General features: G+C 48.7%; 2 protein-coding genes and 1 long non-coding RNA gene across 11 annotated transcripts in view; 2 read left to right on the top strand and 1 right to left on the bottom strand.

Annotated features, from left to right (window-relative positions):
• Nucleotides 1-66: 66 nt before the first annotated feature.
• TSNAXIP1 (translin associated factor X interacting protein 1) lies at nt 67-13,374 on the bottom strand. 8 transcript variants are annotated; one of them, XM_039851978.1, is made up of 16 exons: nt 13,045-13,374; nt 10,219-10,318; nt 5,811-5,914; nt 5,534-5,660; nt 4,284-4,377; nt 3,484-3,680; nt 2,920-3,055; nt 2,316-2,485; nt 2,076-2,235; nt 1,869-1,999; nt 1,583-1,708; nt 1,293-1,445; nt 1,080-1,189; nt 741-867; nt 541-647; nt 67-334 (listed from the first exon to the last, which is right to left on the bottom strand). In XM_039851978.1, the coding sequence occupies exons 1-16, from the start codon at nt 13,089-13,091 to the stop codon at nt 94-96; spliced, it is 2,130 nt and encodes a 709-aa protein (XP_039707912.1). In that variant the 5' UTR covers nt 13,092-13,374; the 3' UTR covers nt 67-93. The 8 variants fall into 8 exon arrangements, with proteins under 8 accessions (XP_039707912.1, XP_039707913.1, XP_039707916.1 ...); XM_039851979.1 differs by lacking the exons at nt 5,534-5,660; nt 5,811-5,914 and having other exon boundaries at nt 94-334; nt 13,045-13,372; XM_039851982.1 differs by lacking the exons at nt 4,284-4,377; nt 5,534-5,660; nt 5,811-5,914 and having other exon boundaries at nt 94-334; nt 13,045-13,080.
• LOC120593953 (uncharacterized) lies at nt 3,679-7,964 on the top strand. The gene is made up of 2 exons (XR_005650470.1): nt 3,679-4,013; nt 6,284-7,964. It is a non-coding gene; the product is annotated as an uncharacterized LOC120593953 (long non-coding RNA).
• A 160-nt stretch (nt 13,375-13,534) lies between the features above and the next one.
• RANBP10 (RAN binding protein 10) overlaps nt 13,535-15,436 on the top strand; it is a 55,675-nt gene continuing 53,773 nt past the window's right edge. Inside the window, exons 1-2 of one of the 2 annotated variants that reach the window (XM_039851987.1) lie at nt 13,535-13,937; nt 14,712-14,823. In XM_039851987.1, coding sequence (XP_039707921.1) covers nt 13,550-13,937; nt 14,712-14,823 — 500 coding nt within the window. In that variant the 5' untranslated portion in view covers nt 13,535-13,549. The remainder of the gene's footprint in view (nt 13,938-14,711; nt 14,824-15,436) is intronic. The other variant, XM_039851988.1, reaches the window with a different exon arrangement.

The following is a 15,436-nucleotide window of genomic DNA, read 5'->3' as shown; positions in this document are numbered from 1 at the left end:
ACTAGCCCCCTCCTTTGCATAATCAGGAGAATAGCATGGACTCAGACAAACAATTTTATACTAAAAATCAAGGGTTTGCTGCCCACAGTGGCTCTAGCTTACAGGCTCCTGCTCTCGAGGCCCCATGCGCCTGATGTCGGCCATCTGAAGCCGTTCCAGGGCAGTCTGGAGCTGTATCACAATGTCCTCTGTCTTTTCCTCAGCCTCCTCTGGCAGTTCTGTCACAGGGAGCTGGAAGGCCTGGCTCAAATAGCTGTTCAGGGTCTGCTTGTCCAGTTTGGGATCTATGGTCATCAGGGCCTCACGTACCTTGGGTAGGGTCACCTTTTCACGGCTGCCCCAAAAGAAAAGAGAGAGATAGGCCTTGACTGCCCCCCACCCCAGACCCCAAGATGCCTTCTGCCAGGCTTGAGCAATATATAGTGCCCAGCAGCAAGCTCAATACGCAGGGAGACCCAGGGGCTTGAAATGCTACCCTGTGGCCCAACCTGTGGGACTTGCCTATGGCTAAGTGGACCTGAGGGCCCCAGGGTCACTCACAGTTCAAGGCCCAGCTCCTGCTTTAGTTCCTGTAAGTAATCATCCTTTTCATCCAAGTACTGTTCCCATAGCTGTTGCACAAAAGGCCTACTTTGGCCCTCTTCATCCTGAGACAGGCCATAAGATAGGGTAAGTGCACATGGGCTAGGGTCTGACGAGGCTAGAGCAGGGCTGGGAAAGTTCCTGGACCCCTGACACACCTCCGCAAACAATGAGTGGTAGTTGAGCAAGTCTGCATTGCTGCTGCTCGGATGCCAGCCCCCTGCCTCCATTAGCTCTTGAATTTTCTCTTCCTTCTTAAAGGGAAAGGTGCTCTTGAGAACAGTGCTGTGGGGAGACACAAGGGCCAACAGAGGCCAGGCTGAGACCTGCCCACCCATCTTCCTGCACCCCTTTGCTGGCCCCACTAGTGCTCAAAAAGGCAGCCAGCATTGAGGCTGTGGCCTTTCCCACCAGGCTCCCCTTTCCCCAGCACACCTGGGAGCCTGGCCAGAAGAAGTGTTGGACAGGAGTTTGAGGTGGCCTGGCTGGCCTCTCACCTTAACTGCTCCATGGTTAGTAGCCCCTCGTTCTGACTGTCAACATTTGTCATCTCCTTCAGCAGCTGTGTTACTGTTTCCTTCTGCTTGATGTACACACTTTCGTTCCACTGCAGAGAGGGAAGTACTTACTACCTTGCTACTTCTTGGAGTGGTAGGGACAGAGCTGGTCTATGCTGGGGACAAAGGGTAGAGGGCCAGACCCAAGCTCACCTTTCCCATCAAGACTGCATAGAACTGACTCATGACCTCATTGGAGCGGAAGAGCTTAATATTTTCAAAAATGGTGTAAGCCCAGGCCATGGCATCAGCAGGCCCAAAACGACGCTCCAGGAAATTGAGAAAGAAATCTTGGAACTTCTCTTTCTGTAGGATAGGGGAAGACTACTTGGTCAGCTGCTCCATGGTTGGTTGGCCCTCCTCCTTGCTCCCTAGCACATTGAGGGAACCTCCCGGAGGATTCTGGAGGCCACACCAGGCCAAAATGGCTGCTGAGATCTGACCTGCTCCTCAGCGAGACGTTCTTTCCAGGCATCCTTAAGGAGGTTTATGACATCCTTCTTGGTTGGCTTCTTGTTCTCCACAACACCTTCAAACCGAAGGAAAGGGGGGATGGATTCTTCATAGCCCTGGAAGGGAAAGTGTCGGCTCATCACTGGGCTTATCTGTGGCCCCACTCTCAAGAAGGGCAGAGCCCCCGGTGGTTCCTCAAGAACCTCAAGTCTCAGCAGCAAGGCCAGGCCCTTTTGACTCTGGCCCCAACCCTCCCAAGCCTACGAACTCCCCTACCAGACCAGGGAAGAAGTCTTTCTCCTGTAGCAGGCCCACACCAATCTCCTCCAGGAGCACATCCACCAGCTGGTCGCTGTTCTTGCCCTCAGCCAGCATGTGCCAGCGATCTGGGCCCCCAGCCACCACATCTGCAAGTGGAGAGTGGGAGCTGGAGTCAGAACCACACACTTGAGCAGTCCCTGGAGCCCCAATAGCCATCATTACCTTCACACTTGGCCCAGTCAGGCCGTGGTGTGGAGGTGCGCTGGATCTCCTGTAACTCAGAATGATACTGGTCCCGCTCCTTCAGTGTGCTCATGTGCAACTGCAGCAGCATCTCATGCTCCTTACAGACTTCTTTGTAGTCGTCTCTCAGGCTGTCCAGCTGTGGGCAAAGTGATTGGTCCTTGCTACCCACCTGCACGACCCTGCCCTACCCTGCCTGGCCTGCTTGCCCACCAGCACCTGCTCCTGCAAATCCTTGTTGGTCTTCTCTTGCATTTCAAAGTCCCTCCTGGGCACCACGTCGCCAAAGTTGGCCTTCATGGTGTTGAGTTCCATCTGCGTGCGGGCCAGGTCTTGCCGGGCCATCTTCAGAGCCACCGTTAACTTCACAGGGTCTTCCCCCCAGATGCCTGCCAGGGGTCCCAGCAACTTGTGTCACCTGACTCTGGTGCCTGTAGCCCAGGGCAGGGTTAGAGAGTCCCTTGGGGCATGTCTCAACTCCTGCTCTCCCTCCTTGGGAACCCCCTGGTCTTTCCCACAGTGCTACCAGCCTAGGGCTGATGGCTTAAATAGAGAAGCCCAAGACAAGGAGTACTAGGCTTGTCCTGCCCTTAGGGAGTCTAGGCTGTCTCAGCTGCCAGCAAGTGTTCCTACTTAGACGACGAGTCTACGATTCTCAGTCCAGCTCAGAAGAGCCACAGACCCAGGTGGCAGCAGGGACATCTCCCATCATGAATGGGCACTTAATGAGCAGATATTAGGAGAGCTGAATGAATGGGGTTGGGTGGTGGGAGCCAGACTCCTCTCCAGCACCTCATCAGCAAGAAACCTCCCTTGGGCTTACCTGGGGACTGGGCTAGTGACATGTCTTCCCGCTGGTACCGTAGCTCATTCAGGTCCGCGATGAGGATCTTGCGGGCATCTCGCTCACTGAGGTAGCGTAGGTACTCCTCAGCCAAGGTCTTCCTTAGTTTGGTCACCTGTTGGGAAGGTGGCTGCATGGTCTTGGGCTGTCTTTGGATCCCTGTATGTAGCTAGTCCCCACAGGGGATGGGATGTGTGCTGTGTGGCCTCATCAGGGCCTAGGAACAAGAAAGGTAGAGGAAGAAGGAGACTGGCCATTCCTGAGAATCCAGCAGAGTGCCAGCGCATCCTGTGGTGGAGGTCTGGCGGTCAAGGAGCAGGACTCTCCTAGCATTTGGGGCTACATGGAACTGGTGCTGAGCTAAGGAGGAGGGCAGAACATGGAGGTAGTAGGGGCTCTGGGGAGGTGGCGGCTCAGTCTGTCATTCCAGGTAGAAGGGTGGAGGGAGTTAGGAGGTCACCTCAGTACACAAGGCCTCAGGTCCCCCTTGGGGTGGGGGTGGCAGGGATTTAGGGAGCTGGTCACCGTATTATTCCCATTTACCTCGCTCTGCAATGAGATCTTCTCCTCATTCTTTTTGTCAATGATTTTTAGCAAATTCATCTTCTCTTTCTTCAGCATGGAGATTTCAGATCTCTCCTCAGCCCTCATGGCTAGGATCCTCTCATTGCAGTCTTCATTCACAGTGACAAGCTTGGCCTTCAGGGGCTCCAGAGCCCGAATCTTCTCCCTCTGGTGGGCTAAGCAGGGACAGGTGCGAGAGTCCCTTTGGGGCCATGGGGAACAGCCAGGAGACTGATGCTAGGGTCGCAGTGAGTGGCTATGCGTCTTGCAAACTCCAGGAGTCTATTAATGCCTCATTCAAAGCACAGCCTCTGCTTAAGGCCTTTCTACACTTGATTTTTTTTTTTAAAGTTTATTTGAACCAAACTGATGACATATGCTGGGGGCAGAGTCTAGATGAGGACTGGGGTCTCGCCTATGACCTTTTCCCCTACAATCTTTGTCTTACAGCTGCACCATGCCTGATACCTCCTGAGCCTGGTTGCAGGGAGCTGTCTCACTTCCCAGAGGTACTCACTCCCTCTGGGCTCAGCCTCAACAGAAAAGTACTCTATTTCCTATAGATACTGCCCCACCATGCTTCCGAAGGACAGGAGGTGGTGAGGTGCCCTCAGGTGCTCTATCACAGGACAGTGTAAGCAAAAAAGCTTAGCAGAGCTTGGTGACCTCAAGGCTCAGTTAGTAGCTGCCCCAGCCCTACTGCAGAGCCCCAGAAGGTCAAGGTAGGACCCTCTCCACACCTTCCAACCTGGGCTCAGGCAGGGAGCCTGCAGTCTTACCCAGCATCACCTCATACGCATTCTTGATAGAAGATAGCAATGGCTTGTACGTTTTGAAGTCCTCTATGAAGAACTCAAAGATCTCTCTGTAAGGCTGGCAGGAAAAGGGCACCTGTCACCTCCTGGCCTATAGCTGCCACCCTCAGTGGGACCTGAGTTTTTCTTTGCTTGGCTTAGAAGTATTCTAGCATGAAGCTGCCTGGTGACCCACATTCAAATAAATGCCCCAGGCACCACCTGGATCTCTCAACACCAGGAAACTGAGGGGGTAGCTCTGTCTCTCCAGAGGCCTTTCCTGGTGCTGTCTCTGAGGCTTGGCAGACAACCCCTCTGGCTCTCTAGGCCACTACCCGAGCCCCTTCTCTGGCTCTCCAGGCCACTAGCCTCCTCCATGCACTGTGCCTCAGTTGGCCTCCCACCAGCACCCACCCACTCCCATTTTAAAGCCCTGTGGGAGCAGGAGGAGATGGAAGGTTCTAGCCTTGCATTCTGACCTCCAAGCAGAAGTGTGGTTTCCTGTCTCACTTGAACACACAGGAAGGTTTGGGAGGCGGCATCATGTACTGGAATGAGCACAGGCTCCTGAACAGGCCTGAGTTTGAATCCTAGCTCCACTGCTTCATACCTGAATCCCTCCTCCAAGTTTCTACTTCCTTGTTGGTGAGGTACTTTCAGCTTGTGAGGTCATATATATAAGGCCCCGTTCAGGGCCTAGCAAATGCTTTTGTCAGTGACTAAGTCAGAAGTGAGGGATTCCCCATCATTTTCCCTGTTTGAGTAGGGATTTGGTGATTCTCTCCCTTATATGTACCAGAATCCAGGTTGCATCTAGATTTCTCTCTTTGTGTGTGTGGGCTAAGTTCCTGAAGCTTTGGGCTGTTGTCACTGGGCTGGTGAACACTGTAGGACCCCTGCTTGCCCAACTGCCAGGATCCAGGCTCTATTCCCTAATATCCAATGACCAAAGCTGGGCACTGGGGATCACAGAGCTGAAGAGATTAGAGACACATCCAGTCTACCTGACTCAGGTGAGGAAACTCAAGCCTCAGGAGTTTAAAGGGTTCTATACTGGCAGGCTTTCCTACTCACTGGCTTTGTCAAAGAACATGTTTCTCTTACCAGAAAGAGGAACCCAAAAGAACTAGGAGAGGCTGGTCTCTCCTGAAGGTCTGAAGTGCTCAGTCCTGATGAACAGGGCTTCCTCCCAACTCTTCCCCGTCCCATACCTAGAGTAATTCTGTGGCTCTGACCTGCAGCTTCAGCTCCTGGGCAGAGTCCGTGCTCAGGTCTAACAGAAGGAGTTCCTTACGTAGGTAGTTCTCTAGCTGCTCCAGATACCTTGGCTTAGTAGTGCCCAGGGTCTGCTGCTGCCAGCTACTGCAGGGGAGGGTGGGCTGAGTTGTGATAGGCACCCAACGAGGAGGCCCTTGCACCCTCAGTCTGGGGCAGCACATACCCTCGTGCTGTCTCTGGACCCCATGTGGGGTCTGTAGTAGCCCATCCACCATTGGGCTGACCCTGGCTTACCCTGATCGCCTCCGGTAGTCATCCGAACAGGGCTTTCGATTATGTAGAATGGTCTGGCCACTGGTGTATGTGGGCCATGGGGACAGGTAGCCATCAATGGAAGACTGATAGGAATGCAGGAAGGGACAGGTGGGGTTACCATGGCAACATTGCTCTCCTTCCTGCTGCTTCTCTCCATCCTTCTCCCTCCACTTGTGATTTTTTCCCCCAACATCTCAATATAGTTCATGATTACAATTGTGGGCCCTAGAGTTAGAGAGGGCTTAGGCTAAGTCCCAGGTCTCCCTTATTAGTTGTGTGACCACAGGCTTAACTTCTCTGAGCCTTAGTCTCTGCATCTGTAAAATGGAGATGGCTATAGTCTCATTGCACTGTATTGATGTGAGGATGCAAAGAGAAAGCATAAAGGGTGGTTTACACAGACTCAGGTACTTCCTAGGAACTCAGTAAAGGTGAGCTATTCTCTTCTGTAGGTATGTCAATGAGTATTGGATACCTGTGCTATGAAAACATATAAGTACTGATCAAGACCAGCCCATGCCCTCACAACACAGTCCGGCTAAAGAGACAGAGGTAGAGGAGGGCAGGCCCAGCCTCAAGCCTGACTGACACAGACAGGACTGCAGAGATGCAGCAGCGTGAGCTGTGGAACCTGGAAGGAGACTGGGCTGCACCCTCTGGGGGAGGTGAGAAGAGTGTCCCAAAGCAGTGGGATCTCATTCTGAGCTTTGAGCAGGGGTAGGGCATGGAAGCAGTAGTATGTACGGGCTTGTTTTTTAAACTTTTCATGAAATACTCAAAACATAGGAGAAAAAAATGACCTCTGACCCAGTAAAGCCTACTTCTGGAGTTCATCTATTTAGTCATTCATTCGTTCATCAAACATTTGTGGGTCCGCTGAGTTCTAGGAACATGAGGGAAACTGGGGGTATGATGGGACTGGGGTGACAAGTGAATTGGTAATCAGAAATCAGCAGGTAGTGACTGAAGCCAATGCAGGTTACAGGAGGGTGGGGGGCCCTAAATGGAGGGGGTCAGGAGTGGGTGGGCATTTTGAAGAAGGAGGTGATGATGTCAGTGATGTGCAATAAAGCTTGAATGAGTGCGTGAGAGGAGCTGAGGTTATTTTGGGAGAAGGTGTGTGTAGGGAGTTGGGCTAGGGGACACAGAGACTGCCTGGGTAACACCTCAGGGAAACAGCAGGAATTTTGAAGATCTATGAAGAGGGGCCAATGCCCAAGGAGAGCAAGCCGGCTCAGGTGGAGGCCGAGGCCTGGGGCAGCCAGTGCATAGTGGGACAGAGATGGAGCAGCAGCTTTATGCATAAGGGTGGTCCTCAAAGCCTTATGACTGTGATAAAATTAGAAAACTCCTAAGTACCTAAAAATGTAAAATTGTTATGCAGCCATGAAATGTTTACAAAGAGGTTTAACATGGAACTATAATAATGCTATAGCTCTAAAGGTTAAGTAAGGCCTGCAATTAGGGAAAAAGCACAACCAAGTAAAATGAAAGACCAGAAAAGATGGAGGAAATAATTCAAAAGGTTATCAGCAATTATTATTCTCTAATGATAGGCCCATGGATCCTTATTTGTGTAGAACTATATATTTTTCAAATTTTTCTACAATGCACATAAACTACTTTCAAATTTAAAAGATAATTTAATTATTGAATTCAATACCGAATTTAATAGTAAAGCCCCCTCTGTGGCTCTGAGCCTAGCCTCCAGGTTCTTCTGGGATAGAGAGGCCAGGCCTACCTCCTATGCCCCATGTATCCAGGTTATAGGAGTCCTTCTAGACTAAGAGTAACTGGCTCCTGACTTTCCCAAGTGTGGAAATCCTACTGTCTCTTTGGGCTCTTCTTTGCATTCTGTTAATTCTACATGTTTTATCATAATCTTGGGATCACTCATTCTTTTCCTAAATATTTTTGGAAAGTATATATTAAGCCTTATTTCTAGGTTCCAGGGAGGACTTCAGCCTCTTGTGGGGCCTGGGTTGATCTATCTCTGTATCTCCAGAATCAACAGTATCGTACTTAACATTCTTCACAGTCTTAAACAGTACTCAGCAAATATCGTAAAATAAATATATAAAGGAATACAACAGTTTAGCATGGATGAAAGGCAAAATAAAAACAAAAACTTTACTCATTGGGTGTATTATTTACATGTGCTCTTCTTGGGTCAAGAATGCTCTATCCTGATTACTCATTCTTAAGATCTCAGGGATTCTCCTTGTTACTTTTCCCAGGCCCAATGCCTACACTTTCCCATCATTACACCCCCATCTTCTCTAAAAAACAGAGACTATGTCTGTCTTCTTTACCACTGTATCCCCAGTGCTTGAAACATCGTGGGAATCAACAAATATTTGTTGAATACATGAATACGGGAGGAAAAAAAGAGATGAAACAGAATTGTAGTAAGGAATTTAAAGCCCTCCTATCAGAATAAGCTACATCAAACAGAAAAAGGTAAAAGGTATTCATGCCAAGAGTAATCTAATTGATAATGACAGATGAACAGATTTATAACATGCATTAAATAGAAATAAAGAAAAATGATCTTTTAATATATACAAAAAAAAAAATAATTGTAGGCCATAGATAAGGTCTTAATACATTTTAAAAGCAGAAACTATATACAGTTGATCTTTGAGCAATGTGAGGGTTAAGGCCACCAAACCCCACACAGCCAAAATCCATGTATAATGTTTCACTCCTTCAAAAGTTAACTACTAATAGCCTACTGTTGACTGGAAGCCTTACCAATAACAGTCGATTAACACATTTTTTTGTTATATGTATTATATACTGTATTCTTAATAAAGTAAGCTAGGGAAAAGAAAATGTTTAGAAAACCAAAGGTTTGTGAGTTTTTTCAAATTGTCGCAAATCTCCCCCAAATTTTCCAATATATTTATTGAAAAAAATCTACATATAAGTGGACCTGTGCAGTTCAAACCCATGTTTTTCAAGGGTCAACTGTAACTCACATTTGCTGATATAATGCAACGAAAATAGGAATTGACAATATACCTATACCTCTAAAAAACTTGACTACTTAGAAATTTAAAAATAAATTCGTATTTTTCCTGACCCATTTTTTACTTAAAATAAAAATATAACATATTGTAGCAATGTTAAAATTACACGTTCATAATGTTTGGGACATGATCAGAGAAGCACTCATAGGTATTTAATTGCTTAAAATCCTTTCGCTATTATATTAAGAAAGAAAGCTTTAAGCCTCTGGTTGCTTGAAGAAAAAAAAAGAACTCTAAATAATAAATAAAAAAAACAAACAAACGGGAAATAAAAGTAGAAATAGACAAACTGGAAAAATGAGAGAAGCCAAACAAAAATCAAGACAGAAAAAGTTTTTTAAAAGACTATCAAAATTAATGTGGTTTTTATAAAAGTGCAAAGTAACCCTAAAAGACATCTGAGAAGTTTTCAAAGAATCACTTAACCCTGGGGGGTCAATAAATTTTTCACACTTTCAGAGGCCAGTCTCCGTGTTCTGGCTGTCATTTCTCCTGGGAGAAAACATGGCCACCCGACTTTGATTTGGGGGCATGTATGGCTTCTCCAGCTGGTTAACAGCTGGGAAGGCCTCCATAAGCGGGTAGCTAGGAGGAGGGGTTCCAGGGTGCTCCATGCTCTCTGCTTCCCTCTGCAGGTGAAAACGGAAAGGGCGGCCTGGGAGAATGGTAGTGAGACAGCAGGAGGAAACGACTCCCCCTGGTGGTTGAGAACAGCGTAGCTGCCGCCGCGCAGGAAAAAAGGAGCAAAAGCACCCGGCCCCAGGTCCACTGAGAAGGGAGGAGGGGTAGGGAGTGGGTGCCCTAAATTATCGGGTCTTGCGCGGCCGTGACTGCACTTGGTCTCTTGAGGCTGGTAAAGGGTCTCTGCTCCCAACCCAAAGCCAACAATGCAACGTAGGAACATCCTTTTTACTCTTGCCTTCACACATCTACTTGAAGCATTTATGGAGCACATGTGCCAGCCACTTAAGTATCCTATCAGACACTTGGGCCATTCAGACAAAAAGTCACAGCCATGAAGGACCGTGGAAGATCTGGTGGGACCATCCTAGCACCTAGCACAGTGCCTGATACATGGCAGGCTAGACGAAGAAATGAGGTCCACTCCAGAATGCTTAGTTGCAGGAGAAAGGTGTCTATGGCTTGGGTTGAGTCTCTGCCAAGGAGTCTGGGAAGGCAAGTATGCACATTCCCATGCCAGAGCCTGGTGTACCTGGCCTCTGTAAGCTACACTCTCCTGACAACACATTTGGTGAGGCATGTTTCAGGTGGGTGGTACTTTTGGGTTACAGAGAAGGAAGCAGATAGGATATGGGGGCTGACATTTGGGGTTCCAACAGGACATTGCCACTAACCTGAGTCTTCCGTTTCTGAGAAAGCTTGCGTTTCTGGGTATTATTGGTTTCTGTGAGGAAGGGGTCATCTGTGATCACTCCTAAAGACTGCAGGTGTGTTCTGCAGAGAGAAGGGAAAGAAAGTGGTGGGTGACAGAGCCTTGCATGGGGAGAGCACTTTCACCCTTCCCAGATCCACAAGACATTACCTCCTCCAACCTCAAAGCTAGGCTCTAGGGGCTTCTAAGTGCTGCCTCTAGATTCCCAGAGATGCTGCCAACGATCTCCTGGCCCTGGGCCCAAATCATTTTCCTACATTCCCAGAAACCTTCTCATCACCAGAGTCTCGCCAACTCCTGAAGGGCAGGATATCCTCATCATGAGCCCAGAGAACCCCGTGGGCCTACATTTCTATTCAGTGTTCAGCTGTGGCTAAGATGAGAGTTTCATGTACATGACTGGCACACTTTTGGGGTGTAATACCAAATACAAAAATAGCCTGTAAACTGCAAGAAGCTGCACAGATGTTAATTATGACAGCCCAATGGGAGAAAAGTGGACCCTCAGGAGGTCTTTAACTCCTAGGCCTCTTGGGAGAGCCATCCTTGCTCAAGGTAGGAAGGCTTTTGGGGATCAACAGAGAGGGCTGCATGTGGGTAGGCAGATCCAGGTGGAAAAAAAGGAAGAAGTAATTCCAGCAATCCATGGTGGGGGGTGGGGTTTATGCTGCCAGATAGACTTGTGTCTTTATTGCCCTTATTAGCTGGTGACCTTAGGCATGCTGTATAACCTCTGAACCTGTCTCTTTGTCTATAAAAGTGACTAGGACTACTCAAACTCCAGGGGAGTTGAGAGCAGTAACATGAACTCAGTTGGGAAATCCTGCCTTGCAGAGTTTCCCTATTCCATAGAGCAGTGACACCCCAAACACCAGTCCTCTGTTGTCTCTAAACAGAACAAGTGTGAACAAACCATGTCGAATAAGCACCCAGTGTGGAAAAGGAAGGGTTTTTGCCCAGATATTCATGGGTTTGAGACAGAAAACAGCAGGTTAAACTTTCTGCTCACTGTGGAGGTTGATAACTCTCTGTCAAGACCAATGAATTTTCCAAATTCTATTCTTGCTCCTGTTAAAGCTACCAAATAAGGCAAGGCAAGCAAGAAAACTATGGGGAACTCTACAAATCCTGAGAAGTTGCCAAGTGGAAAAGCTCAGAAGGTAACAGATGTTAATTCTGAATGTCAAGGGAGACAATAGTCAAAAAACAGACTGGCGAATAATAATAATTCTAAAAACATTCGGTAAAGATTACAGACTTATCTAAGGAGAAACCTGCCCCAGGGCAATGCACAACTCTAAGTTTCCTTTTAGGGAGTCTTCCTGATATATCTACAGTGCTAAGGTCTGGCTTATCCTTCACTATCCTGACCCTGCTCTAAGGGGAGCTGGAGGAGGACATCCCACATTGTGCCTCTAAGGCAAGCAGTGAAGCTGGCCCAATGTATATCATTAAATACTGGTGAATGAAGAATATGGACAAGAATGAATGACATCTTATACTGCCATCCAAGTCAGCCTCAGTAATTACATTGTGCTTTCGTCTTAAAATGGATGTGGGATCAAATATGTGGTGACAGAAAGAAATCTAACTATGGGAGGTGAACACACAGTGTAAATATATATATGCTTTATTGTTAAAGTGCACAGCTGAAACTTATTGGAGTTCGTTAACCAATGTCACCATAAAAAATAAATTAAAAAAAAATAAAATGGATGCGGATTCTCTTTCTGAGTCTGTTTCATGTCCTTTTCAAACATGGCTGCAATTTCCTCAATTATTCCTGTGCCGAGTAACGACATTCTCTCAAGCCTGCTGTCTGGTTCTTGTAGATTCATTTTAGCTCAGGATCAAATAATCAAATTGGCATTTAATTTTCTGTCTTCTGTAGGCTTTCTCTGTCAAGGCAGCAGAACTTGAAGGATTAGAGTTGAGGTGAGATCAGGTTTTTTGCTTTGAGAATGAGCAGAAGGGAGAAACTATATTCTTTCAACACTTACTGAATGCCTATTATATGCGAGAGCTATGATGACAGCATCACATACTCTACCTAAATGTTCCTAACAATGTTTGTGATGTGGGTTATATCATCTCCATGTTTAAGCTATGGAAGCAGAAGCCTGGAGCTTTAAAAGCCTTCTTTGAGGTCCCAAAGCTAGAAAAGTATCCAAAATTTTTGTTTTAACCCTTATACTTTTTGGTTTTCCTGGCTTGTTATCATATTTTGCAGTGCCCATAGGCTACACCTCTGAATACAGGCAAGAGCTACCCTGAAGTTGTGAGATGTGCCTGGTCTGTATAGAGTCAGCCAGCAATTTGACAAGCATCTTTGTTATAAGTCAGTGGGTGAAGAGGCAATTTATCTAAGAGCTCAGGTTCAGGAGTCTCACACGGCTGAATTCAAATCCTAGTCCCACCACATGTGTAAAACACATGATCTCTTTAGGCTTCTATTTCTTCATTTGTAAAATGGTAATATTACTACCTCATAGAGTTGTTGTGAGGGTTAAGTGTGGTGTATAAAACACTTGTCACGTAATAAACACTCCATACAAACAAGCTGGCTGTTACTAATGATGAAGTGTGCCCGTCCTTTTGCTAACACGTAACGTCCTCACTGGGCTGACAAGTCGTCCGGGATTCTGTTTCTACACAACTGATGTTGTGGGGCTGGAGCCCCAGACCAACGTACAGAGGAGGGAGGTGCAGAGGTCCCAGATCAGGTACTATTTCTTTTTCTGGTAGTACTCAAGCCCTCCTCTCCGCCCTCAGCCCGGCCCACGCCTACCTCGACGTGGTCGTGAAGTTGGAGCACCGCGGCTTAGGGTAGGCCATGACTCTCCAGCAGCCGGGCAGCCAGCACCAGCCGCCTAGGTAGCTGTGGTAGTGTACAGCCCGTCGCCATGGCGACCAGGCCCCAGCAGCCCAGCGGTGGGGGCGGGATCAGGGTTTGCCACGCCCCCAAGCCCCGCGCTCGGGGGCTAGGAGGAAGGCCAAGTAGCAAAAGTGGACTCAAGCCTGGGAGCGGGGTCCCCTCAGAATCAATCACTACAGCGGATTTGACTCTAGCTACCAGAACCGAGGCTGGGGGATAAACAGAGACTATGGGGGAGGGAGGTGAACCGAGACGCTAGAGCCGCGTTGCCCGCGGGAATTGTAGTTTTTAGTGTCCCAAAGTCTCGGCCAAAGAAGCTTATAGCTGAGCAGGTTTGTACTACAACTCCCAAAGTTCCTTGCTAGCCTGAGTTGGGCCGCCTCTGGAATGCTGGGCATTGTGGGATGTGGAGTTCAAAATGTGGCAAGGAGTGGCGGTGTCCAAAAAAAGATACGGGACTAGGACTCGGTTTCCCTGCGGCCCCGGTAGGCTCGCGGGCCATTGGCTGCGCGGGGCGGATCTGGTCCCTCACCTCCCCGCCCCCAGTGACACAATAGCAGCTCCCTCCAAGATGGCGGCGGCGACGGTGGACCCGGGAGCTGGGAGCCCGCAGGCTGGAGACTCCTCCGGCGGGGGCGCTGGGGGCGCGATGCCGTCCCCGGGAGAGCAGGAGCTGAGCCGACGCCTGCAGCGCCTGTACCCCGCGGTCAACCAGCACGAGACGCCGCTGCCGCGTTCCTGGAGCCCCAAGGACAAGTATAACTACATCGGCCTCTCCCAGGGCAACCTCCGCGTCCACTACAAAGGTATTGGTCTGTTTGGCCGTGGTGGGAAAAGGCCAGAGTGTCTGCGGGCTAGCTGTGCTGCCCAGCCGCTACCCCATTACGTCTCTTCCCCGGCCCTGCTGCACCGAGTTAGGCCTTAGCCCCTGCGAGTGTCCAGGATGGTGGGGCTGACCAGGCCGAGGGTCGACTGCCTAGACTGCTCGTCCCTGAGACACCTGATGCCAAGAGAACGGCACAGGTGTCCAGACTCAGTGCTGGGTTGGATCTTCCACCCCAGAGCCTTTCTGCTTGTCCTGGGATAGCTCCAACTCCAGCTGGGCCCTTCTTCACTTCTGCTTAGTTTCAGCAGTGTCTGCAGAAAGGGGTGGTCACATCTTCTCCATTAGCCAGAGACCCATGGTTTTGCTCACCTACCAGACTCCCAGAGTGAGCTTGGGGTTTTGTGCTAAAGTGGGGTAGTGTCTTCCAGAGCTGCCTCCTCCTCCCCTCATCTCCCAGGTGGACTGCCTGTCTTCTGGAGACACTAGACTGCCAGCAGCACTGGAGAAACTCTCACATCCACCCACGTTGCCTATCCCCTCATTTGGTTTGTATGGGAAACAGTCTCAGGCAGGGTTGCTATTCTCAGGAGGTGAGCCAAAGGTGGGAGTTTAAAGTGTTTACTCAGTTGTCTGATATTTCTTAGACTATGTAAGGGCTTTCTCTGGCCTATGAAGTTGCAATGGAGCGGAGAAGAATAAAGCCTCCATTTGCATTTCCTTGTGCTGAAATTTCTTCCTTGCCCTTTCCAATTAGGTCATGGCAAAAATCACAAAGATGCAGCCTCAGTTCGTGCCACCCACCCTATACCTGCTGCCTGTGGCATTTATTACTTTGAGGTGAAGATTGTCAGCAAAGGAAGAGATGGGTAAGCCCCTCCTTACCACCTTCTTTCCCCCAACATTGAGCTATTACCTGTGGTCAGAGTTCAAGGTCTCCTACTGACACTTGTGATTGTTGTGAGCTGCTGAGCTGCATGGGTGTGGGCTGCAGAGGATTGAATAGTGGGCTGCCTGTTAACTTGGCTGTGGGCATGGCCTGGACTAAGCAGCAGCCCTTGGTGACAAGTAGGTGCATTGTGGGTAGAGAGGGGACTTCTTTTTAGCGATATTGTAATGAGATACCTCACAAGTCAGGAAAACAAGTAACAAGTTTACATTAACAATACAGCGTCCAGAATGGGGTCCCCCCGCCACTGACGTGTGTGTTTGTGACTTCCCTGCTTTCATACTCTTGCTGCATTCAAGGTTCCTTTTTATGGCATTTAGTCATACAGAGGCCCCAGTAGCCTTCAAAGGGATAGTAGAGTCTTCATAACATTCATCAAAGCTGTGGCAGCCACTGGCTTGTCATCTCGGAGTAAACAGCGTGCACATGGTCAGAATCAGGTGATCTTGCTGTTCATAAACTTGTTTTTCAGTCCAGGGACTCAAACACCAGTTGGACAGCTTAAGGAAAGCCCTCATTAAAGTCACTATTAG

This window comes from Pteropus medius, unplaced genomic scaffold, assembly GCF_902729225.1.
Source record: "Pteropus medius unplaced genomic scaffold, Ma_sr-lr_union100, whole genome shotgun sequence".
In the NCBI taxonomy this organism is placed as follows: Eukaryota; Metazoa; Chordata; class Mammalia; order Chiroptera; family Pteropodidae; genus Pteropus; species Pteropus medius.
Note: the sequence above shows the minus strand (reverse complement) of the source record. Positions and strands in the feature narration are given on the sequence as shown.